We start from the raw sequence: 27,173 nt of genomic DNA on the forward strand, positions 1-27,173 counted from the left end.
TGTTTTAACACTCTGGTGCATGCAATCTCCCGTTAGTAGCATTTTAAGAAATCCAGCGCTAACCTGGTTGGTTGCATTTTACCCTCAGTGTATCAATCGTCAGGACAGAAACATTATACAAAAATCAGTTTCATTACACATCACACCTTTTTCCTATTGAAGAGCCCATTAAGGCCCTGATTGGTGAACCACTGATCCAGTCAAAGGTCTTTGACTGTTGACAAGGTGAGGGACACCCACATACACAAACCAGTGCTTTTAACATACAGTGTTTTTAACATACATGATTACATTGTGCATGTGCATGTTCATTTTTACATTATGTCCTCAACAAAAACATTATTTCCTGGGATTTGAACACACCACCTCTTCGTTCACAGCATTCCAATCATCCTGCTAAGCCACCATGTCTTTGTCAATGACTGATTTCACCTATATTCCTACACTTTGGACTTTGATGTAAACCTCAGTTCTGTAAAATATACACTCAAGAAAAACTATTGTATTTAATCATAGTGATTTCAGGAGTAACATTAAAACGAGTAATATGCACCCATCATCATTAGACACTATACAGAAAACCCTCATTGCTGAATTAAGTAAATCAAATCAATGACGAGAGAATAGTCAGTTTAATGAATATGGTGAAATTGTGGCGCTGCAGAAAGATCAGGGTACTGTAAATCAGAGGTTGTGAGTTCAAATCCCAGGTGAGGTCATATTGAAAAGTCAGTGCTATGAAATTGATCATGTCTGCTGTTGATAAAAGTTTTTTTTTAACTTTAGCTGAACAGGGTCCCACTTACCTTAAAATTCTCATCACATTTTATGACTTTACTTATAATGTTTTGGGACACCTGGGACCATAATGCAACGTCCTGACGACTGGTAAACAAATGTCCTGAAAACATCTTAAAAATGTCCTGACATGGTCCTGGAAACTGACAGGGAACTAGACAAAGGTCCCTGAGAGAATGTTCCCAGAGGACCATCATGTGACGTCCTAATCACTAATAAAATGATGGATCCTTAAGACGTCCCCTGTTTGCTGGGGAGCTAGTTAGACAACGTTAGCTATCATGGATTTTAGCTAGCCAGGTCATATTGATAGATTGAAAGCTAGCTAGATACATCTTATTAAATGTGTCTTTAAAATATGTATACAGGGGAGAGAACAAGTATTTGATACACTGCCGATTTTGCAGTTTTTCCTACTTACAAAGCATGTAGAGGTCTGTATTTTTTTTATCATAGGTACACTTCAACTGCGAGAGACGGAATCTAAAACAAAAATCCAGAAAATCACATTGTATGATTTTTAAGTAATTAATTTGCATTTTATTGCATGACATAAGTATTTAATACATCAGAAAAGCAGAATTTAATATTTGGTACAGAAACCTTTGTTTGAAATTACAGAGATCATACGTTTCCTGTAGGTCTTGACCAGGTTTGCACACACTGCAGCAGGGATTTTGGCCCACTCCTCCATACAGACCTTCTCCAGATCCTTCAGGTTTTGGGGCTGTCGCTGGGCAATACAGACTTTCAGCTCCCTCCAAAGATTTTCTATTGGGTTCAGGTCTGGAGACTGGCTAGTCCACTCCAGGACCTTGAGATGCTTCTTACGGAGCTACTCCTTAGTTGCTGTGGCTGTGTGTTTCGGTTCGTTGTCATGCTGAAAGACCCAGCCACGACCCATCTTCAATGCTCTTACTGAGGGAAGGAGGTTGTTGGCCAAGATCTCGGGATACATGGCCCCATCCATCCTCCCCTCAATACGGTGCAGTTGTCCTGTCCCCAAAGAATGATGTTTCCACCTCCATGCTTCACGGTTGGGATGGTGTTCTTGGGGTTGTACTCATCCTTCTTCTTCCTCCAAACACGGCGAGTGGAGTTTAGACCAAAAAGCTCTATTTTTGTCTCATCAGACCACATGACCTTCTCCCATTCTTCCTCTGGATCATCCAGATGGTCATTGGCAAACTTCAGATGTGCCTGGACATGTGCTGGCTTGAGCAGGGGGACCTTGCGTGCGCTGCAGGATTTTAATCCATGACGGCGTAATGTGTTACTAATGGTTTTCTTTGAGACTGTGGTCCCAGCTCTCTTCAGGTCATTGACCAGGTTCTGCCGTGTAGTTCTGGGCTGATCCCTCACCTTCCTCATGATCATTGATGCCCCACGAGGTGAGATCTTGCATGGAGCCCCAGACCGAGGGGGATTGACCGTCATCTTGAACTTCTTCCATTTTCAAATAATTGCGCCAACAGTTGTTGCCTGGTCTACAATTTTATCCCTGATGTCCTTACACAGCTCTCTGGTCTTGGCCATTGTGGAGAGGTTGAGTCTGTTTGATTGAGTGTGTGGACAGGTGTCTTTTATACAGGTAACGAGTTCAAACAGGTGCAGTTAATACAGGTAATGAGTGGAGAACAGGAGGGTTTCTTAAAGAAAAACTAACAAGTCTGTGAGAGCCGGAATTCTTACTGGTTGGTAGGTGATCAAATACTTATGTCATGCAATAAAATTCCGTCTCTCACAGTTGAAGTGTACCTATGATAAAAATTACAGACCTCTACATGCTTTGTAAGTAGGAAAACCTGCAAAATCGGCAGTGTATCAAATACTTGTTCTCCCCACTGTATATATATTAGCTAGCTAGCTAGTAGCCGATGCCATGGTAAGCAAGGTACGAATTTAGCTAGCTAGCTTGCCTATTCATTGAGTTAACGAATTATGATGGTAACCGTTTAGCTAGGTAACAAGCTAAAAACTTGGCTAGCTAACTAGCAAGCGAAAATAATTGGCAAGCTGGCACTATCACTATGGGGTAATGGAAAGTGAATTAAAATCGTTCTTCATCATTTTGTTAGCTAGTTATCTAGTTGTGATCATGTAGTCATCAGCAAGGACTTCTACAAATTCTAGTTAGCTAGCAACATTAGTCCAGCTAGCTGTGTTAGCTACTTTGGCTAATTCATAAGCAACAACATGTCATCCTTTCTAAATTCTAGAGGCAATGGATATGCAATTAGAGCTGTGCCCATCAAGGCCAGCCCGACCTGGCTTGAATTTAAATGCCAATGGAAACAAGGCTTAAAATATTATTTGGAGATACCTGAGTAAGAGAACAGTCCCCTTAGATCCCACGGCCAAGTCTGGTAGAGAGTCCGAACTCATGTCCAGAGAAGTCTGGCTGATGGACAGTCCAAAATACTTTAATCCAGACTGTACATCCGAGCCTGAAATTCTCTATCAAGAGATGGAAAGGAAGAGGAAAAGATACAGGTATCTTGATAGAATTTTTGATTACACCTTCAATCATCTCTCCTGTGTTTCTCTAGTGAATTTACACTTTAGTTTAAAGAATGGAAACAATATCTTTCTCTCTTTATGCTCATATCCTCCACCCTCATTCGATTTCCTTCTTTCTCCCACATACCTGCGATTTGATTTTGCTGATTCCACTACTTGTCCCATAGAATATGTAGACACTTCCTTGACCATCGTTCTCTAGAGGTGCTCCGACAGCTAAATCGTTAAATCCATCCACATTCAGGTCAGGCAGTGGGGCAAGAGAAGTTCCAAACCTGCCCATCTGTCCTGCATCCCCCTCCAGTGTCATCTCAGCAACTAATTGACAGGCCACCCCAGACTGGGAGAAAAACAGGCAATCAATAAAAGCGATCAGGCTGAAACATGTTTTAATCACATTTGTGGTCCGATTAGTCAATTATGAGGTGAGTCAAAAATATCTACCAATTACCCTTTCGTTGATGGTACAGACATATACCCTGCCCTCTCTGTCTCTGTCTGTGAACATCGGAGCAGATATGAGGACTAGGTCGCTATATGAGTCTTTATTCACGTCCATCGCACAGACCTCTGCCCCAAAATAAGCGCCAATCTGAAAGAATGAGAGAATCACAATTACAATTATTTCTCAATTAATTAAATCATGCACTGACATACATGCCCATATTATTGGTGCTTTTCTAATGTCAGGCTTTGCAGCAGTGTTTGGTCAAAAAGTCAAAACATCCTGGGCCATGAACCTACCCAGACTTGGGGGATAGTGGAATTTTTCTGAGATACATTAATAAAACAATGGTTAACTGTGAACTTAATAATACACTGAACAAAAATATTAACGATACATGCAACAATTTCAACATTTTTACTGAGTTACAGTTCATATAAGGAAATCAGTCAATTGATATAAATTCATTAGGGCCTAATCTATGGATTTCACATGACTGGGCAAGGGTGCAGCCATGGGTGGGCCTAATACGCCCACCCACTTGGAAGCCAGGCCCAACCACAATTACTTTTTCCCAACAAAAGCGCTTTATTACAGACAGAAATATTCCTCAGCACCCGCACCCTTCCCCCTCAGACGATCCTGCAGGTGAAGAAGCCGGATGTGGAGGTCCTGGGCTGGTGTGGTTACACGTGGTCTGCGGTTGTGAGGCCGGTTGGACGTACTGCCAAATTCTCTAAAATGACATTGGAGGCTTATGGTAGAGAAAGTAACATTCTATTCCTTGGCAACAGCTCTGGTGGACATTTCTGCAGTCAGCATGCCAATTCCACGCTCCCTCAAAACGTAAGACATCTGTGGCAAAAGTGCACATTTTAGAGTGGCCTTTTATTGTCCCCAGCACAAGGTTCACCTGTGTAATGTTCATGTTGTTTAATCATTGCTTCTTGGCAAAGGAGAAATGCTCACTAACAGGGATGTAAACACATGTGTGCACAGAATTAGAGAGAAATAAGCTTTTTGTGGGTATGGAACATTCCTGGGATATTTTATTTCAGCTCATGAATCATGTGACCAACACTTTGCATGTTGCATTTATATTTTTGTTCAGTATAATAATAATATTAATAATAATAATAATAATAATAATAATAATAATAATAATACTTTGGGGATGCTTACATTTGTCCTGTTACACAGAAGTGTGTAATGCAAATGTGTTTTTTAAGACCTTCCATGGTTAACACCTTCTCACAAAGCAACTGTTTTGACTATGCAAAATGTGTTGACACTTGTTTCAAGTTTTAATGTCACATGCACAAGTACAGTGAAATGCCTTTCTTGCAAACTCAAAACCCAACAATGCAATAATCAATAACAATGTATTAACTCCCGAGTGGCACAGTGGTCTAAGGCACTGCATCGCTGTGCCACTAGAGATCCTGGTTTGAATCCAGGCTCTGTCGTAGCCGGCCAAGACTGGGAAACCCATGGGGCGGCACACAATTGGTCCAGGGTAGGGGAGGGAATGTCCGGCAGGGATGTAGCTCAGTTGGTAGAGCATGGTGTTTGCAATGACAGGGTTGTGGGTTCGATTCCCACAAGGAGCCAGTATATATAAATAATAATGTATGCACTCGCTAACTGTAAGTCGCTCTAGATAAGAGCGTCTGCTAAAATGTAAATGTATTACTTAAACACACATAAGAAAAGGAAACATGACGAAGATGGTGGCCTTGCGCCTAGCTCTTAGGAATCTTTGCAATATTTTGTTTTTTTTGTGTATAATTTTTTTACATTATTAGCTCAGAAATTGTTTTGCATCTTTACATACAGCCGGGAAAAACTATTGGATATCAAAGCGACGGTAACTCACCAGCATTACGACCAGGAATACGACTTTCCCGAAGTAGATCCTTTGTTTGCTCTCCCCAGGGCAACTGAACTGATTCCAGCGGCTGACCCAAAACATCGCCGGCGGAGGAGAGGCACTTGGAGCGGCCTGCTGGTCCGACTTAGGAGTCGCGCAGACCACCCACCGCTTCCAAGTATTCTACTCGCTAAAGTTCAATCTTTGATTAAATAAGTGGATAAAGATGGGTTCTCAGTTCATCGCGCGGAAAGGAATAAATATAAATAAATAAGCAGGGCGGAGGTGTGTTTTTCATGATTAATGACTCGTGGTGTAATTGTAGTAACATAGAGGAACTCGAGTCCTTCACCCGACCTAGAATATCTCACAATTAAATGCCGACCGTATTATCTCCCAAGATAATTTTCTTCGGTTATAGTCACGGCCGTGTATATCCCCCTTCAAGCCGATACCACGACGGCCCTCAAAGAACTTCACTGGACCTTATGCAAACTGGAAACCACATATCCTGAGGCTGCATTTATTGTAGCTGGGGATTTTAACAAAGCAAATTTGAGGACTAGGTTGCCGAAGTTCTATCAACATATTGACTGTTGTACTTGCGCTGCTAAAATCCTCGACCATTGCTATTCAAACTTCCGGGATGGTTATAAGGCCCTCCCCAGCCCTCCTTTTGGCAAATCTGACCACAACTCCATTTTGCTTCTCCCTTCCTATAGGCAGAAACTCAAACAGGAAGTACCCGTTTTAAGGACTATTCAACGCTGGTCTTACCAATCGGAATCCACACTTCAAGATTGTTTTGATCACGCGGACTGGGATATGTTCCGGGTAGCTTCCGAAAATAATTTAGACATATACACTGAAACGGTGACTGAGTTTATCAGGAAGTGTATAGGTGATGTTGTGCCCACTGTGACTATTTCAACCTACCCTAACCAGAAACCGTGGATAGATGGCAGCATTCGCGCAAATCTGAAAGCGCGAACCACCGCATTCAACCATGTCAAGGTGACTGGGAATATGGCAAAATACAAACAGTGTAGCTACTCACTCCGCAAGGCAATTAAACTGGCAAAACATCAGTATAGAGACAAAGTGGTGTCGCAAATCAACGGCTCAGACACGAGACGTATGTGGCGGGGTCTACAGACAATCACGGACTACAAAAAGAAAACCAGACACGTCGCTGACACCGACGTCTCGCTTCCAGACAAGCTAAACACCTTCTTCACCCGCTTTGAGGATTACACAGTGCCACTGACGAGGCCCACTACCAAGGACTGTGGCCTCTCCTTCTCCGTGGCCGACATGATTAAGACATTTAAGCATGTTAACCCCCACAAGGCTGCCGGCCCAGACGGCATCCCTAGCCGCGTCCTCAGATCATGCGCAGACCAGCTGGCTGGTGTGTTCATGGACATATTCAATCTCTCCCTTTCCCAGTCTGTTGTTCCCACATGCTTAAAGGTGGCCACCATTGTTCCTGTACACAAGAAAGCAAAAGGTAACTGAACAAAATGACTATCGCCCTGTAGCACTCACCTCTGTCATCATGAAGTGCTTTGAGAGACTAGTCAAGGATCATATCACCTCTACTTTACCTGTCACCGTAGACCCACTTCAATTTGCTTACCGCCCCAATAGATCCACAGACGATGCAATTGCCATCATACTGCACACTGCCCTATCCCATCTGTACAAGAGGAATACCTATCTAAGAATGCTGTTCATACAGGGAGGAGGTGAGGGCTCTGGGAGTGTGGTGCCAGGAAAATAACCTCTCACTCAGCATCAACAAAACAAAGGAGATGATCGTGGACTTCAGGAAACAGCAGAGGGTGCACCCCACTATCCATATCGACGGGACCGCAGTGGAGAAGGTGGAAAGCTTCAAGTTCCTTGGCGTACACATCACTGACAAACTGAAATGGTCCACCCACGCAGACAGTGTGGTGAAGAATGCACCACAGAGCCTCTTCAACCTCAGGAGGCTGAAGAAATGTGTCTTATCACATAAAACCCTCACAAACTTTTGCAGATGGACAATTGAGAGCATCCTGTCGGGCTGTATCACCGCCTGGTACGGCAACTGCACTGCCCACAACCACAGGGCTCTCCAGAGGATGGTGCGGTCTGCCGAACGCATCACCGTGGGCGAACTACCCGCCCTTCAAGACACATACAGCACCCGATGTCACAGGAAGGCCAAAAAGATCATCAAGGACATCAACCACCCGAGCCACTGCCTGTTCACCCCGCTATCATCTAGAAGGCGAGGTCAGTACAGGTGCATCAAAGCTGGGACCGAGAGAATGAAAAACAGCTTCTATCTCAAGGCCATCAGACTGTTAAATAGCCATCACTAGCACATTAGAGGCTGACACTAGTCACTTTAATAATGTTTACATATCTTGCACTACTCATCTCATATGTATATACTTGTCACGAGTTGCTAAGCCAGAACCCAGAAGCAGACCAGGACAAGGTAAGTGAAATGAAGGTGAGTGTTTATTTACAAGTTCAATAGTGATGCTGAATAATCCAGGGAACAGAGCGGGCGGCGTTGATTAGTTGTTGGGGGTGCAGTGGTTGATCCCATCCTGGGTCGGCAGCCGCCGACCACCAGGCAGAGGTTGGATGAAGGTTCCGGACGGGTGACTGCAGATGGAACAAAACGGGGTGAGTAAGCAACAAACCAACAAGGTGCAAAAACAACAAAACTAACGCTAGGCTCTAAGACTGATACTCTGGTAAACCTACTGTTCATGGCTAACGATCCGGCAGGAACTGGATGTTAGGCCAGAGCCTAAGAAGGGTGATGATCAGGACCAGGTGTGCAGATTGCTGATGGGATACAGGTGCGGAAATCAAAAGAGCTCCCCGGAGCGTTCCCGAACCCTCGGGAAACTGGAGATCACGAACAGAAAAACTAGTCACCAGACCGGACCCGACTCAGACTGCCGGGATCGTTACAGTACCCCCCCTCCGACGAACGCCACCGGGCGGACTCCCCGGAGCGCCAGGATGGAGGCGGTAGAAGTCACTGATGAGGTCAGCATCTAGGACCTGTCGCCGCGGAATCCAACTCCTCTCTTCAGGACCATACCCCTCCCAGTCCACGAGATACTGGAAACCCCGGCCCCGCCGTCTGGAATCCATGATGCGACGCACCGTGTAGGCAGGACCACCTCCGATCATCCGAGGAGGAGGAGGAGGAGGCGGAGGAGGCAACAGAGGACTGAGGAAAACAGGCTTGAGGCAGGAGACATGAAAGGTGGGATGGACTCTGAGCGTCCTCGGGAGTTTGAGTCGAACTGCCACCGGATTGATCACCTTCTCCACCACAAACGGACCAATGAACTCCGGTAACAACTTCCTAGACTCAGTCCGTAAAGGAAGATCCCGTGTGGCCAACCAGACCCTATCTCCGATGGTGTAGGTGGGAGCGGGGATCCGGCGACGATTCGCCTGGAGCTGATACCGGTCCGAAACTCTAAGGAGTGCTTTTCTGGCCCGATGCCAGGTCCGGTGGCAACGACGAATATGGACCTGAACAGAAGGCACTGAGAGCTCCTTCTCCTGAGAAGGGAACAAGGGAGGTTGGTAGCCATACAGGCACTGGAAGGGGAGACATCCCAGTGGCAGATGTAGGGGAGAGTATTGTGGGCATACTCAACCCAAGGCAACTGAGAGACCCAGGAGGTGGGGTTGGAAGAGGCCAGACAGCGTAGCGTGGATTCCATCTTCTGGTTGGCTCTCTCCGCCTGACCATTAGATTGGGGGTGAAAACCAGATGTGAGACTGACTGTAGCTCCAATGGCCAAACAGAAGGACTTCCAGACAGCAGAGGTAAACTGAGGGCCACGGTCGGGAAACGATATCACTGGGCAACCCGTGGACCCTGAAAACCTCCCCTAACCAGGATCTCGGACGTCTCCGAGGCAGAGGGAAGCTTGGCAATAGGCACAAAGTGGGCGAACTTGCTGAATCTGTCCACGATAGTCAGAACGACCGTGTTCCCCTCAGAAGCGGGCAACCCAGTGACAAAGTCCAGGGCCAGATGCGACCATGGTCGCCGGGGAATAGGAAGGGGGTGAAGTAGTCCAGAGCTGGGCCGATTGGTACTCTTATTCTGCGCACACACTGGACAGGCCGCAACATAACCCCGAGTATCCTCGGCCATGGCAGGCCACCAAAAACGTCTGCGAAGAAACGCCATTGTCCGAGCCACGCCAGGGTGACAAGCCATCTTGCTGGCGTGGGACCATTTGAGGACAGCAGGACGAACCGACTCAGGCACAAACAACCGACCGGGTGGACCGTTACCGGGACCGGGCTGAGTCCGAAGGGCCGCCAGCACCTCCTCCTCAATCTTCCACGTAACTGCTCCCACGACGCAGTTCCGGGGGAGAATTGTCTCGGTCTTGGACCCACTCTCCTCCGTCTTGGAGAACATCCGGGACAAGGCGTCCGCCTTGCCGTTCTTAGATCCAGGTCGGAACGTCAGGGAAAACTTGAATCGTCCGAAAAACAACGCCCACCTGGCCTGGCGGGGAGTTGAGACGTTTAGCCGATTGCACGTAAGCAAGATTCTTGTGGTCAGTCCAGACAATAAACGGTTGCTCCGCCCCCTCCAACCAGTGGCGCCACTCCTCCAAGGCAAGTTTCACCGCGAGAAGCTCCCGGTTACCCACATCGTAATTCCTCTCCGCAGGCGAAAGGCGACGAGAGTAGTAGGCGCAGGGATGGAGTTTACTGTCCGTGGAGCATCGCTGCGACAGGATGGCGCCAACTCCCACATCAGACGCGTCCACTTCAACGACGAACTGACGGGCCGTGTCCGGTTGAGAGAGAATCGGTGCGTTGGTGAATCGCCTCTTCAAATCCAGAAACGCTCGATCCGCCTCCGGATTCCACTTGAAGGTCCTGATACTGGAAGTCAAGGCAGTTAACGGAGCGGCCACACGGCTGTAATCCCGGATGAATCTGCGGTAGAAATTCGCAAACCCCAAAAATCTCTGGAGCTGCAATCTCGTACCGGGCTGGGCCCATTCCAGAACCGCTCTAACCTTCTCCTGGTCCATCCTAATCTCTCCCCTGGAGATGATGTACCCGAGAAAGGATGTCGTGTGGGCGTGAAACTCGCACTTCTCGGCCTTCACGAACAGGCGATTCTCCAACAATCGCTGCAGAACCTGCCGGACATGCTGGACGTGGTCGGAAGGTTCCTTCGAGAAGATCAGAATGTCATCCAGGTAAACAAACACAAAGAGACCGATCATATCTCTCAGGACGTCGTTCACCATACTCTGGAATACCGCTGGAGCATTGGTCAGTCCAAACGGCATCACCTGATACTCGAAGTGACCCATCGGTGTATTGAAACCCGTCAACCACTCGTCCCCCTCTCTGATCCGGACCATGTGATACGCATTGCGTAGGTCTAGCTTGGTGAACACCGTAGCACCCTGTAAGGAGTCGAAGGCAGAACTCATCAAGGGCAGGGGATACTTGTTCTTGACCGTGATGTCATTCAACCCCCCGATAATCAATACACGGTCGAAGAGAGCCATCCTTCTTACCCACAAAGAAGAATCCTGCCCCCAGGGGGTGATGACGAGGGACGAACGAGACCAGCAGCTAGGGACTCCTTGATGTAGGTCTCCAAAGCCTCACGTTCAGGTCGGGAGATACTGTATAACCTTCCCTTGGGGTAGACAGCTCCAGGGAACAGGTTGATGGCACAATCATATGGTCGGGTGGGGAGGGGAGTGACAGAGCCTTCTGCTTACTGAAAACTTTCCCCAAATCGTGATATGTCTCGGGAACCAGGGACAAATCTGGGGGTTTGGCCTCAATCACCTGACTGGGAACCGAATGGGGGCAGGCAGTCTTGAGACAGTTAGCATGACAATCAAGGCTCCAACTCGTTACCTTGCCCGTCACCCAATCGAACGTGGGATTGTGTTCCTTCAGCCAGGGGTATCCAAGGACCAGAGGAACCTGGGAAGACGGCAGAATGAAGAATGAAATCATCTCAGAATGATTCCCCGACAACCGCATCTTAACCGGTTCAGTCCTCATCGTGATACGTGCCAGACTACTGCCGTCCAGAGTGGTAGCTTCAATGGCTTCCGGCAATTGCTCCTTGGAAAGCCCCAGCTGTTCCACCAACTCGGCATCTAGAAAGCTTCCATCGGCACCTGAATCGATAAAAGCGTTAATCGCTAAGCTCTGATTCCTGTTCATAAGGGTAGCCGGGAAACGGGGTCTGACAGAGGTATTGAGAGGTCGAAACTGGCTCGCTAAAAGTCCTCCCAACTTTAGCGAGCCGCGCAGTTTGACGACCCGACTGGAACCTGAGAAGCTGATCGGTTGGACGGAGCCCATTGCTTCTCCCTCCTTCGCTCTCGGACTCGATTATCCACCCGAATAGACAAGGCTACCAAGCTGTCCAGGTCACTAGACTCCGGATAGGAGATCAACTCATCCTTGAGCTGCTCCGACAGACCCTGGTAAAAGGCCGCTTGCAGAGCCTCCTCATTCCACCCACTCTCCACAGCCAACGTCTTGAACTCGATCACGAAGTCGGCCACGCTGCGAGTTCCTTGGCGAAGCGAAAACAGGCGCCTAGCTGCGTCCCTCCCTCGGACGGAATGGTCGAAGAGCTTCCTCATCTCGGCCGTGAACCCCTGGTATGAAGCCATGCAGGGATCCTGTCGTTCCCAAACGGCTGAAGCCCACTCCAGCGCTCGACCACGCAGCAACTCAATCACAAAGGCTATCCTAGCCTTGTCTGTGGCATAAGAGTAGGGCTGTAGATCGAACACTAATCCACACTGCATAAGGAAGGAACGGCATCTTCCCAGCTCCCCCTCATATTTATCCGGTGTCGGAACCTTGGGCTCACGGAAGGACACAGCTTCAGAAGCGGCAGGCGAGATGGGTGAAACCGGTAGTGGATCTTCCACCGGACACTTGCGTTGGTTCTGGACCTCCGTCAGACCGGTAGAAAGGTTCCGAACTGACAACGCGATCTCCTGTAGTACCGTGCTATGATGGCCCAACATCTTCTCCTGCTGGGTAATGGCATGGCGAACAGAGTCCAGGTCCGCTGGGTTCATTTCTGGCCGGATCGTTCTGTCACGAGTTGCTAAGCCAGAACCCAGAAGCAGACCAGGACAAGGTAAGTGAAACGAAGGTGAGTGTTTATTTACAAGTTCAATAGTGATGCTGAATAATCCAGGGAACAGAGCGGGGCGGCGTTGATTAGTTGTTGGGGGTGCAGTGGTTGATCCCATCCTGGGTCGGCAGCCGCCGACCACCAGGCAGAGGTTGGATGAAGGTTCCGGACGGGTGACTGCAGATGGAACAAAACGGGGGTGAGTAAGCAACAAACCAACAAGGTGCAAAAACAACAAAACTAACGCTAGGCTCTAAGACTGATACTCTGGTAAACCTACTGTTCATGGCTAACGATCCGGCAGGAACTGGATGTTAGGCCAGAGCCTAAGAAGGGTGATGATCAGGACCAGGTGTGCAGATTGCTGATGGGATACAGGTGCGGAAATCAAAAGAGCTCCCCGGAGCGTTCCCGAACCCTCGGGAAACTGGAGATCACGAACAGAAAAACTAGTCACCAGACCGGACCCGACTCAGACTGCCGGGATCGTTACAATACTGCATTCTATTCTATAATATTATTCTGTATCTTAGTCCATGCCGCTATGTCATTGCTTGTCCATATATGTATATATTCTTAAATCCCATTCCATACTAGTTTTGTGTGTATTGGGTATATGTTGTGAAATTGTTAGATTTTACTGCACTGTCGGAGCTAGAAGCACAAGCATTTCGCTACACCCGCTATAACATCTGCTAAACACGGGTATGTGACAAATAAAGTTTGATTGTGTGGTCCTCTGTAGCTCAATTGGTAGAGCATGGCGCTTGTAACGCCAGGGTAGTTGGTTCGATCCCCAGGACCACCCATACGTGAAAATGTATGCACACATGACTGTAAGTCGCTTTGGATAAAAGCGTCTCCTAAATGGCATAATATATTATTATTTTATTTGATGAAAAACACAATAAAGTAATACAGTTCCTTGCAAAAGTATTCACCCCCCTTGACATTTTTCATATTTTGTTGCATTACAACCTGTAATTTAGATTGATTTATATTTGGATTTTATGTAATGGACATACACAAAATAGTCCAAATTCGTGAATTGAAATGAAAAACATAACTTATTTCAAAAAATTATACAAATAAATAATGGAAAAGTGGTGTGTACAGTGAGGGAAAAAAAGTATTTGATCCCCTGCTGATTTTGTACATTTGCCCACTGACAAAGAAATGATCAGTCTATAATTTTAATGGTAGGTTTATTTGAACCGTGAGAGACAGAATAACAACAAAAAAATGCAGAAAAACGCATGCCAAAAATGTTATAAATTGATTTGCATTTTAATGAGGGAAATAACTATTTGACCACCTCTCAATCAGAAAGATTTCTGGCTCCCAGGTGTCTTTTATACAGGTAACGAGCTGAGATTAGGAGCACACTCTTAAAGGGAGTGCTCCTAATCTCAGCTTGTTACCTGTATAAAAGACACCTGTCCGCAGTAGCAATCAATCAATCAGATTCCAAACTCTCCACCATGGCCAAGACCAAAGAGCTCTCCAAGGATGTCAGGGACAATATTGTAGACCTACACAAGGCTGGAATGGGCTACAAGACCCTCGCCAAGCAGCTTGTTGAGAAGGTGACAACAGTTGGTGTGATTATTCGCTAATGGAAGAAACACAAAATAACTGTCAATCTCCCTCGGCCTGGGGCTCCATGCAAGATCTCACCACGTGGAGTTGCAATGATCATGAGAACAATGAGGAATCAGCCCAGAACTACACGGGAGGATCTTGTCAATGATCTCAAGACAGCTGGGACCATAGTCACCAAAAAAACAATTGGTAACACACTACGCCGTGAAGGACTGAAATCCTGCAGCGCCCGCAAGGTCTCCTTGCTCAAGAAAGCACATATACATGCCCGTCTGAAGTTTGCCAATCAACATCTGAATGATTCAGAGGTGAACTGGGTGAAAGTGTTGTTGTCAGATGAGACCAAAATCGAGCTCTTTGCCATCAACTCAACTCGCCGTGTTTGGAGGAGGAGGAATGCTGCCTATGACCCCAAGAACATCATCCCCACCGTCAAACATGGAGGTGGAAACATTATGCTTTGGGGGTGTTTTTCTGCTAAGGGGACAGGACAACTTCACCGCATCACAGGGACGATGGACGGGGCCATGTACCGTCAAATCTTGGGTCAGAACCTCCTTCCCTCAGCCAGGGCATTGAAAATGGGTAGTGGATGGGTATTCCAGCATGACAAAGACCCAAAACACACGGCCAAGACAACAAAGGAGTGGCTCAAGAAGAAGCACATTAAGGTCCTGGAGTGGCCTAGCCAATCTCTGGACCTTAATCCCATAGAAAATCTGTGGAGGGAGCTGAAGGTTCGAGTTGCCAAACGTCAGCCTCGAAACCTGAATGACTTGGAAAAGATCTGCAAAGAGGAGTGGGACAAAATCCCTCCTGAGATGTGTGCAAACCTGGTGGACAACTACAAGAAACGCCTGAACTCTGTAATTGCCAACAATGGTTTTGCCACCAAGTACTAAGTAATGTTTTGCAGAGGGGTGAAATACTTATATCCCTCATTAAAATGCAAATCAATTTATAACATTTTTGGCATGCGTTTTTCTTGATTTTTTTGTTGTTATTCTGTCTCTCACTGTTCAAATAAACCTACCATTAAAATTATAGACTGAACATTTCTTTGTCAGTGGGCAAACGTACAAAATCAGCAGGGGATCAAATACTTTTTTCCCTCACTGTATGTATTCACCCCTTTTGCTATGAAGCCCCTAAATAAGATCTTGTGCAACCAATTACCTTCAGAAGTCACATAATTAGATACATAAAGTCTACCTGTCTGCAATCTAGGTGTCACATGATCTGTCACATGATCTCAGTACATATATACCTGTTCTGAAAGGCCCCAGAGTCTGCAACACCACTAAGCAAGGGGTACCACCAAGCAAGCGGCACCATGAAGACCAAGGAGCTCTCCAAACAGTTGTGGAGAAGTACAGATCAGGGTTGCGTTATAAAAAAATATCAGAAACTTTGAACATCCCACGGAGCACCATTAAATCCATTATTAAAAAATAGAAAGAATATGGAACCACAACAAACCTGCCAAGAGAGGGCCGCCCACCAAAACTCATGGACCAGGCAAGGAGGGCATTAATCAGAGAGGCAACAAAGAGACCAAAGATAACCCTGAAGGAGCTGCAAAGCTCCACAGCGGATATTGGAGTATCTGTACATATGACCACTTTAAGACGTACACTCCACAGAGCTGGGCTTTACGGAAGAGTGGCCAGAAAAAAAGCAATTGCTTAAAGAAAAAAATAAGCAAACACGTTTGGTGTCCGCCTAAATGCATGTGGGAGACTCCCCAAACAAACACTAAAATTGAGCTTTTTGGCCATCAAGGAAAACGTATATCTGGCGCAAACCCAACACCTCTCATCACCCCGAGAATACCATCGGTAGGGATTGGGAAATTGAAGGAATGATGGATGGTGCTAAATACTGGGAAATTCTTGAGGGAAACCTGTTTCAGCCTTCCAGACATTTGAGACTGGGACGGAGGTTCACCTTCCAGCAGGACAATGACCCTAGGCATACTGCTAAAGCAACACTCGAGTGGTTTAAGGGCAAACATTTAAATGTCTTGGAATGGCCTAGTCAAAGCCCAGATCTCAATCCAATTGAGAATCTGTGGTATGACTTAAAGATTGTTGTACACTGGAGCAGTTTTGGGGCAAAAATCCCAATGGCTAGATGTGGCAAGCTTATAGAGACATACACCAAGAGACTTGCAGCTGTAATTGCTGCAAAAGGAGGCTCTACAAAGTATTGACGTTGGGGGGGTTAATAGTTATGCACGCTCAAGTTTTCTGTTTTTTTGTCTTATTTTTGTCTATTTTTTTATTTGTTTCACAATAAAAAATATTTTGCATCTTCAAAGTGGTAGGCATGTTGTGTAAATCAAATGATACAACCCCCCAAAAATCTATTTTAATTCCATGTTGTAAGGCAACAAAATAGGAAAAATGCCAAGGGGGGTGAATACTTTCGCAAGCCACTGTAAGCAAGCATACTTTATACAGGAAATATTAAAAAAGTCAGATCCAATACCATATTCACGTGTGCAGGGATACATGACTGAGCTACACTACCAGTCAAAAGTTTGGACACACCTACTCAAGGATTTTTCTTTATTTTTACTATTTTTTACATTGTAAAATAATAGTGAAGACATCAAAACTATGAAATAACACATATGGAATCATGTAGTAACCAAAAAAGTGTTAAACAAATCAAAATATATTTTATATTTGAGATTCTTCAAATAGCCACCTTGATTGCTGCCTTGATGACAGGTTTGCACTCTTGGCATTCTCTCAACCAGCTTCACCTGGATTGCTTTTCCAACAGTCTTGAAGGATTTCCAACATATGCTGAGCACTTGTTGGCTGCTTTTCCTTCACTCTGCGGTCCAACTCATCCCAAACCATCTCAATAGGTTAGAGGTTGGGTGATTGTGGTGGCCAGGTCATCTGATGCAGCACTCCATCACTTTCCTTCTTGGTAAAATAGCCCTTACACAGCCTGGCGGTGTGTTGGGTCATTGTCCTGTTGACAAACAAATGATAGTCCCACTAAGCGCAAAGCAGATGGGATGGCATATCGCTGCAGAATGCTGTGGTAGCCATGCTGGTTAAGTGTACCTTGAATTATAAATAGATCACAGACAGTGTAACCAGCAAAGCACCCCCACACCATCACACCTCCTCCTCCATGCTTCACTGTGGGAACTACACATGCAGAGATCATCCGTTCACCTACACTGCGTCTCACAAAGACACGGCGGTTGAAACCACAAATCTCCAATTTGGACTCCAGACCAAAGAACAGATTTCCACCGGTGTAATGTCCATTGCTCATATTTCTTGGACCAAGCGGGTCTCTTCTTATTATTGGTGTCCTTTAGTAGTGGTTTCTTTGCAGCAATTCAACCATGAAGGCCTGATTCACGCAGTCTCCTCTGAACAGTTGATGTTGAGATGTGTCTGTTACTTGAACTCTGTGAAGCATTTATTTGGGCTGCAATTTCTGAGGCTGGTAACTCTAATGAACTTATCCTCTGCAGCAGAGGTAACTCTGGGTTTTCCATTCCTGTGGCGGTCCTCATGAGAGCCAGTTTCATCATAGCGCTTGATGGTTTTTGCGACTGCACTTGAAGAAACGTTCAAAGTTCTTGAAATGTTCCTACTTTGTCACAACTGATTGGCTCAACGCATTAAAAAGGAAAGAAATTCCACAAATTAACTTTTAAGAAGGCACACCTATTAATTGAAATGCATTCCAGGTGACTACCTCATGAATCTGGTTGAGAGAATGTGAAGAGTGTGCAACGCCGTCATCAAGGCAAACGGTGTCTACATCAAGAAATTCAAAAATAAAATATTTTTTGATTTGTTTATCACTTTGTTGGTTACTACATGATTCCATATGTGTTATTTAATAGTTTTGATGTTTCACTACTATTCTACAATGTAGAAAATAGTAGAAATTAAGAAAACCCCTTAAATGAGTAGGTGTGGCCAAACTTTTGACTGGTACTGCATTCGGAAAGTATTCAGACCCCTTGACTTTTTCCTCATTTTGTTATATTATAGCACTACTCTAGCGTGGATTAAATAGTTTTTTCCCCCTCAAAAACAGTTTTTTAAAGAAATGTTTGCAAATGTATTAAAAAGAAAAAACAGAATAATTAATTTACATAAGATTTCAGACCCTTTTCTCAGTACTTTGTTGAAGCAACTTTGGCAGCGATTACAGCCTCAAGTCTTCTTGGGTATGACGCTACAAGCTTGGTACACCTGTATTTGGGGAGTTTCTCCCATTCTTCTCTGCAGATCCTCTCAAGCTCTGTCAGGTTGGATGGGGAGAGTTGCTGCACAGCTATTTCCAGGTCTCTCCAGAGATGTTCGATCAGGTTCAAGTCCGGGGTCTGGCCATGGTCATTCATTCAGAGACTTGTCCCGAAGCCACTCCTGCGTCGTCTTCGCTGTGTCCTTAGGGTCGTTGTCCTGTTGGAAGATGAACCTTCACTCCAGTCTGAGGTCCTGAGCTCTCTGGAGCAGGTTTTCATCAAGGATCTCTCTGTACTTTGCTCCGTTCATCTTTCCCTCAACCCTGACTAGTCTCCCAGTCCCTGCCGCTGAAAAACATTCCAACAGCATGATGCTGCCACCACCATCCTTCACCTTAGGGATGGTGCCATGTTTCCTCCAGACGTTCAATCTTTGTTTCATCAGACCAGAAAATCTTGTTTCTCATGGTCTGAGAGTCTTTAGGTGAATTGTGGCAAACTCCAAGCGGGCTGTTATGTGCCTTTTACTGAGGAGTGGCTTCCTTCTGGCCACTCTACCTTAAAGGCCTGAATGATGGAGTGCTGCAGAGATGGTTGACCTTCTGGAAGGTTCTCCCATCTCCACAGAGGAAGTCTGGATTTCTGTCAGTGTGACCATCAAGTTTTAGAAACATCTCAAGGATGATCAATGGAAACAGGATGCACCTTCGCTCAATTTCGAGTCTCATAGCAAAGGGTCTGAATACTAATGTAAATAAGATTTTTTTGTTTTACAAATTTCTAAAAACCTGTTTTTGCTTTGTCATTATGGTGTAGTGTGTAGATTGATGAGTAATAAAATGTATTTAATCCATTTTAGAATAAGGCTGTAAGGTAACAAAATGTGGAAAAAGGGAAGGGGTCTGAATAGTTTCCGAATGCACTGTATGTCTGAACTCAGAATCAAATAGGTTTCTCCACAATAACATGGTCGCTGTGGTAGTTAAAACATTTTTTTTTTTAACTTTTATTCTGATTGACGATTTTGTGCATTTATCAAAATCCCATCAGGTAGCCTGATTTCAGATTATTAATTAAATTGTTCGTCTTCCACAGCATGTAAACGTTTAAATCAAACTATTATATTAATCTGACTGCATGTTCAGTGCCGGTTGTGTTACTATTGGTTAGTCACCAGGATCGGCTCATAACACTAGCCACAATAAAAGGCAAAAGAAATCTGACACGAGCAGAACTTTTTCTTCGGAGCCTATGACCGCACCTAGTGGTACTTAATCGGCAGTCCTATACCCTGTCACACTGAACTGTCTCTTGATATGGTTTAGGCATTGTTGTAGACATACAGTGGGGAGAACAAGTATTTGATACACTGCCGATTTTGCAGGTTTTCCTACTTACAAAGCATGTAGAGGTCTGTAATTTTTATCATAGGTACACTTCAACTGTGAGAGACGGAATCTAGAACAAAAATCCAGAAAATCACATTGTATGATTTTTAAGTAATTAATTTGCATTTTATTGCATGACATAAGTATTTGATACATCAGAAAAGCAGAACTTAATATTTGGTACAAAAACCTTTGTTTGCAATTACAGAGATCATACGTTTCCTGTAGGTCTTGACCAGGTTTGCACACACTGCAGCAGGGATTTTGGCCCACTCTTCCATACAGACCTTCTCCAGATCCTTCAGGTTTCGGGGCTGTCGCTGGGCAATACAGACTTTCAGCTCCCTCCAAAGATTTTCTATTGGGTTCAGGTCTGGAGACTGGCTAGGCCACTCCAGGACCTTGAGATGCTTCTTACGGAGCCACTCCTTAGTTGCCCTGGCTGTGTGTTTCGGGTCGTTGTCATGCTGGAAGACCCAGCCACGACCCATCTTTAATGCTCTTACTGAGGGAAGGAGGTTGTTGGCCAAGATCTCGCGATACATGGCCCCATCCATCCTCCCCTCAATACGGTGCAGTCGTCCTGTCCCCTTTCCACCTCCATGCTTCACGGTTGGGATGGTGTTCTTGGGGTTGTACTCATCCTTCTTCTTCCTCCAAACACGGCGAGTGGAGTTTAGGCCAAAAAGCTCTATTTTTGTCTCATCAGAACACATGACCTTCTCCCATTCCTCCTCTGGATCATCCAGATGGTCATTGGCAAACTTCAGACGGGCCTGGACATGCGCTGGCTTGAGCAGGGGCACGTTGCGTGCGCTGCAGGATTTTAATGTATGGCGGCGTAGTGTGTTACTAATGGTTTTCTTTGAGACTGTGGTCCCAGCTCTCTTCAGGTCATTGACCAGGTCCTGCCATGTAGTTCTGGGCTGATCCCTCACCTTCCTCATGATCATTGATGCCCCACGAGGTGAGATCTTGCATGGAGCCCCAGACCGAGGTTGATTGACCGTCATCTTGAACTTCCTCCATTTTCAAAAAATTGCGCCAACAGTTGTTGCCTTCTCACCAAGCTGCTTGCCTATTGTTCTGTAGCCCATCCCAGCCTTTTGCAGGTCTACAATTTTATCCCTGATGTCCTTACACAGCTCTCTGGTCTTGGCCATTGTGGAGAGGTTGGAGTCTGTTTGATTGAGTGTGTGGACAGGTGTCTTTATACAGGTAACGAGTTCAAACAGGTTCAGTTAATACAGGTAATGAGTGGAGAACAGGAGGGCTTCTTAAAGAAAAACTAACAGGTCTGTGAGAGCCGGAATTCTTACTGGTTGGTAGGTGATCAAATACTTATGTCATGCAATAAAATGCAAATTAATTACTTAAAAATCATACAATGTGATTTTCTGGATTTTTGTTTTAGATTCCGTCTCTCACAGTTGAAGTGTACCTATGATAAAAATTACAGACCTCTACATGCTTTGTAAGTAGGAAAACCTGCAAAATCGGCAGTGTATCAAATACTTGTTCTCCCCACTGTAGAACATCATATTGTTGTCGTTTTTCTATAAAAAGGTGTGATTTTGAGGGTGAAAATCTGAAAAAAATACATGAAAACATAGCAATTTTCACACAGGGCACCTTTCCTTCTCCAGAAGGGCCATTTGGGCATTTCTTTTGCAAAATTAGAGTACACCCAGTTCTCCAGGCACCACTACACCACTGCCCATGGGAAAATGTCTCAACCATTTACCGTGGCTTGTGGCAATAGGCTAGGTTGCTCATTCTCACCACTATTAGGTCATCGAGTCCAATTGTTTGTTTTTTGGTCATTTGGGCCAGTTAGCTTTCACATTACCAAATCTCAAACAAACTAAAATGTTGTTCAAAATGTGTTCATGCAAAGTATGAATTTATTGGACAACAATTCTCAGGTTGAATCCATAATCTATAATAATCATGTAGCATCACTCTGTGTTGTAATTTTCATTTTCATGTTGCTATCTGGTTCAGGATTCACCCATAGATGTGCTGCTACCCACATAATGTTTTGGAGAAGGAAAGTTATGATATTCAACATTATTCAACATTATTTTCAGTCAACAACAATCTCATTGTTTCAGTTGTGTACAAACCTGTCCCGAAAATTCTATCGGCTTGCCTGTGTCTCTGGACGAAAACACCACCACTCGTCCAGTGTGTTTAAATCTCGGAGCACCTAAAATGGTAAACTGGCGAGTGTGTGTCCGAGCAACTGCCATGGAGTACCCTAAGGTGGGAAATTCACAGGGTCAGAGCCAATAATAAGAGTGTATGTTTAGGTGTTTTTTCTGAAGATTTTCTCACCCATATAACTATCTGGTTCCATGTTCTGACTCTGTTGTGGTGTAGGGTTTAAAGTGCTCCCTGTGTATTCCTGGTAAGCCCCCCTCCATTGGAAGGCTCCAACAGATCCCATCTGGAATCCTCCCTGGCAACGATGGGCAAATGTACTACTCATTGAAGACTATAATATTATTTTACTTATATTACATGCAATTATTTTTGAATTAGTGACCAGAAAACAGGATTAGTGCCTGGCATGCAAGTCAAGCCAGCCAATAAGAAAGCATGCATGACTTAAGCCATTTGTGGACAAGGGAGTATTTCCTACCCCAGGCATGTATGCTGCACTGAATCCCTCCTGGGCCATTTCCATCTTAATAGATTCCCCAGTAGTCTGAGATCCTGCAATACCAAAGAAAGACAGAGAAACTAGTCAACAAACATGGCAGTCTGAGATATCACATTCACGTAAGTGGTTTAACAGTGTGAGATGCACTGATTCCTATCAACATTCCCATGCGTTAGTATTATACAGTATGTCCTGTAGGTTACATATTATGTTATTGAAAACAATCAACTAAGGAAGAGGTAGACTCATACAAGCTTTAGCAGGACAGATATTCTAGATGGGTAAACACCTCATTCACACTAGAGTGGGTTCACAGACAAATCAAGAAAAGTAACCATACCTTCAATAGGAAAAATGTTGCTCTGTAATGTATCCTTGATTTGGTCAAGTGCTTTGAAGCTGCCCACTTGAAACATGTGGTTGCTTGGTGGAGAGGAGGCAATTTTTATTAACTCCCTTCTTGCTGTGTCCACAGAAAAGGCTGTGCCCACCTGAGGAAATCCAGAAATAGACACTGGTACTTAAAGTCCCTGTGCATTCAAAATCATAGTTTCTGAGTAGTGGCATTATATAAGAATGAACAAAAAATCCAAATACTGTGATTTTAAGTCTATGAAGTCTATTTCAATGTAATAAAAAGGTGACTGCACAGGACAACTAAGTTGTCATGTAAAACTATGTTATCGTGACCTGTGACACAAAAACTCAAATTCAAAAGAGACTTTGTTCAATTCATAATTTCAATTTTTTTAAAGAATATAATAATAAGTGATGAAAAATAATATATTATTTTGCATAATATGGTGTACAAAAAAAACACAGTGACGCAAACATCGTACCCCAATGGCAAATCGAATAATGTTTTTGGTTTCAGCCTCAGAGGCTGCTTTCTCCAGCTGCGCACTGTCATGTGATTGTCCGTCTGTAATGACTATCAAGATCTTCTTCGCATTTGGTCTGGATCCTCCACTCGTTGAAAAGACATCTTGGCTTTTTGATCAAAAAAGGTTGTAGATTAGCTTTTTAACATGTTTTATGGTAATATACTGTATGATGACTCTATGAGGAACTTTACTGTACTATGTCCATATGAATATTATGCACTTACACAACTTTTTGTATGGCTTCTGCCGTGTAAGTCCTTCCACCTAGTTGATTAATACTATTAACTTGCTTTTCCCAAATGTTGACATTAAATTGATTTAAGTCAAAATGTATAGTGCAATCGTCTGAATACTGGGCAACTGCAAACTGTAAAAAGAAAGAGAACAGGGTCTTAATTCACAAACATACAGTCATTACCAAATTATTGACATCCTTGATAAAGATGAGCAAAAAATACTGTATGAAATAAATAATACAAAAACGGAGCTATATTGTATGCTCAGAGAAATAAATAAAACATATTATGTTATACTAATACAATTGCTCAGAGAAAAATATTTTGTTAAACAAGTAATCTTTTTTTCTCTCAAAAAGATAGAGGTCAAGATTATTGCCACCCCTGTTTTCAATACTCCGGCACCCTCCCCTTGCGAGGATAATGGCACTGAGCATTGTTCGAAAATATTTTATGAGATTTCAGAACATATTGGGAGGGATCTTAAATCATTCTTCCGTACAGAATATTTCCAGATCCTTGTGAAATCCTTTGTCTACGCTTATGGACTTCCCTCTTCAATTCAAACCACAGGTTTTCATTGGGGTTCAAGTCTGGAGACTGAGATGGCCATTGTAAAATTTAGATTTTGTGGTCAATTAACCATTTCTTTGTGGATTTTGATATGTGCTTGGGGTTAAGATCCTATTGTGGCCAAGTTACAGCCTCCTGGAAGAGGCAACCAGGTTTTTGGCTATAATGTCCTGGTACTGGGTAAAGTTCAATTGTATTAGTATAATATAATTTACCTTTTTGTTTTGGCATTCAATATAGCTCACTCTTTGTATTATTTATTTTAGAGTCTTTTTTGCTCATCTTTATCAAGGGTGCCAATTTTGGTCGTGACTGTATCTATCAGTATAATGGAGACACTCAAAATACCAACAAGAAGCTTAGTCATATGAATATTTCAGTGACATTTTTATTGTTGATCTCGTCTACATAAACTAATAACTACATGTTGCATATTTGAGTAAATATTGTCATGTTGAGCAATATCAGGGTTGGGGTCAATTCTAATTGAAGCCACTCAATTCAGAGTGATTTGAATAAAACAAAAGGATGATAAATAGCTCCTCCTTTTCAGTTTATTGAGAAATCATTGAAAATATATGATTTTTTTCCCGACCTCAACCCTGATCACCAATGATATTTTGAGTAATCACCAAAGAATGCAATTAAAACAGTGCAGCTTTTAGCTCTTCTTTCTATAATAACATGTAAAAGTAATTCTTACCTTAGTATCCCTTCCCAGAAATTCCCTGATCAGATCTTTCACGAAGGCTTTCATTTGGTTAAATTCCGTTCCGGTAACACTTCCTGATCCATCCAATATAAAGGCTATGTCTGTTTGTCCAGGGCATTCTGGTCAAAATGTACAGAAAAGAAGCAAAAGAGAGCAAAAATAATGTGAAGTGAAATGGTAGAGACCCCCACCGTAAGTGCTTAATGTAAATGCTTAAATGCAATGTAATATTAAGGCATTGCGTTTGTCATTGTCACATTGCAATTGAGCATTTAAGCATTGTATTTATCATTTTTGCATTCCAATTGAGCATTTAAGCATTGCATTTGAAGAATTGGCGCTGATAACCCACCATAATTATGTGGCATGCTGTGGCGGGACGCACACAAAAAAGACAGCATCTGTACCACAATAGGTCTATTTTATTTTTATATATTTAAGATTTGAAAGTCTGTTTATGAAAGCTATGTTTACTCAACCAACCCTACTACCTTATTACAACCTTGGATTACCTTCCAGAAATGAAGGCACAGGTTGTCTCACATTAAGACTTGGGTCAATTTCAAAGCACATCCCATTGTAGGTGGTGATGGTTTTACACTCTCTTGGGATGGTTGGCCCGCATACCTATAAGGAACATAAGGTGGGAAGATGATGAACAATATGATAATAATCATGAAAAGCAATGCACCAATGTTATTATTTCCTTGTGGTTTTTCATCAATATGGCTAAGAAGTGAACACACATTCCACTCACCATTGTCTTTAGTGACACTGGATCCATTGTCATTGACAAACCAAGAGACATATTGGTCCCATGACTGGGAACTTTAAAACACAACAGGGGAGAATTTGAGGTATAAACATCTGGATTACTGAAATATAGTATTTTAGATTTGTATTTGTATTATTAGACCCCAAAAACAAAACAATATTATTCGATTTTCTTGTTAGAGATTAGTCAAGTATCATCTCTCAACTCATCTCTTATTCTACAGAAGTCTATCGTCGTTGTCAGATGAAAATCTCATATCTCCAAAAGAGAAACTCTTCAGGAAATGGAAAAAAAACGGCCATATTTTACTGTTAACGAACATACAATTATGAAACTTCAAAAGCTATTGTGATTACACTTTCTTGGTCCTAGAGTCATATAATGTTTATAGTACATTGAGGGAAGTGACTCCTTTCAATACATGGAAAGAAAATTAGGAAAATTTGCAACAATAGAATTACAAGGTTTTCATCCGACAGCACAGGTAGGCTCAACAGTAATCAAGAAATGTCCCATTGCTAATGAACATGCATATTTGAGTAGTATATTCTACCATAGATACCTTGTATTACCAATGGTGTGCAAGATGATTTTCCGACCAGACATTGGTAAACTTGTCCCCTCTGATTTTTCTGATGCTGCTCCAGGGGGGCACTTATGAGCAAGCTTGTGAGAGAGGTCAGAGGTATGTTTATGTTATATTAATTTACCAACATTTATGAAATGTCTGTAGTAGAAAAAATACAACACCAAAAACTATAAAACCAAGTTCAGATACATAAGACACGACGAGACATTTTTATGCAGATTTAGAACTAAGTTTACTTGATCTGAACGGTCTAGTTTTAGAACGTCTCAGGTCGGCTGCTGGAATTTCCAAGATTCAACATGCCAAATCTTGAGCTAAAGTTTTGCGATGAGACTGATCCATTTAGCCAATCAGAGAACAATGTGCCAACATTCTGTTTTAGCCAAGCAGCTGGCTAACTAGCCAAGCAGATGGCTAGCTAGCTATTTTGCTGCAGCTATAGCTAGCCTTGCTTAGCCTTGCTAATATTTCTCTGACAAGTCACACATTTTGGCCTGTTTCTGGTGCATGTATTTCATGATACTCGTTTGCTACAACACCTTGCTACAACAAGTGGCAACTTTGTTTCAAAGTTTCATCACGTCATTGTAAAGAGGCACCGTTACCATGGAAACGGTCTCAACTACGCGTCTCATCTGTTTGATCTGAATGCCCGGTCTTCAGTCAGCTGTTCTACAACACAACATAGATGCGGTA

The 27,173-nt window shown here is 43.8% G+C and overlaps 1 protein-coding gene across 1 annotated transcript in view; it reads right to left on the reverse strand.

Annotated features, from left to right (window-relative positions):
- Nucleotides 1–27,173, reverse strand: part of LOC121572707 (integrin alpha-M) — an 89,485-nt gene that overhangs the window by 49,431 nt on the left and 12,881 nt on the right. The window contains exons 3-15 of the mRNA XM_041884731.2: nt 26,451–26,554; nt 25,871–25,941; nt 25,626–25,740; nt 25,105–25,232; nt 23,817–23,959; nt 23,548–23,698; nt 23,049–23,199; nt 22,688–22,761; nt 22,381–22,504; nt 22,170–22,303; nt 3,770–3,910; nt 3,446–3,658; nt 3,122–3,255 (exon numbers count right to left, since the gene is read on the reverse strand). Of these exons, the coding sequence (XP_041740665.2) occupies nt 3,122–3,255; nt 3,446–3,658; nt 3,770–3,910; nt 22,170–22,303; nt 22,381–22,504; nt 22,688–22,761; nt 23,049–23,199; nt 23,548–23,698; nt 23,817–23,959; nt 25,105–25,232; nt 25,626–25,740; nt 25,871–25,941; nt 26,451–26,554 (1,683 nt within the window). The remainder of the gene's footprint in view (nt 1–3,121; nt 3,256–3,445; nt 3,659–3,769; nt 3,911–22,169; nt 22,304–22,380; nt 22,505–22,687; nt 22,762–23,048; nt 23,200–23,547; nt 23,699–23,816; nt 23,960–25,104; nt 25,233–25,625; nt 25,741–25,870; nt 25,942–26,450; nt 26,555–27,173) is intronic.

Source organism: Coregonus clupeaformis, chromosome 1 (assembly GCF_020615455.1).
Source record: "Coregonus clupeaformis isolate EN_2021a chromosome 1, ASM2061545v1, whole genome shotgun sequence".
Classification (NCBI taxonomy): domain Eukaryota; kingdom Metazoa; phylum Chordata; class Actinopteri; order Salmoniformes; family Salmonidae; genus Coregonus; species Coregonus clupeaformis.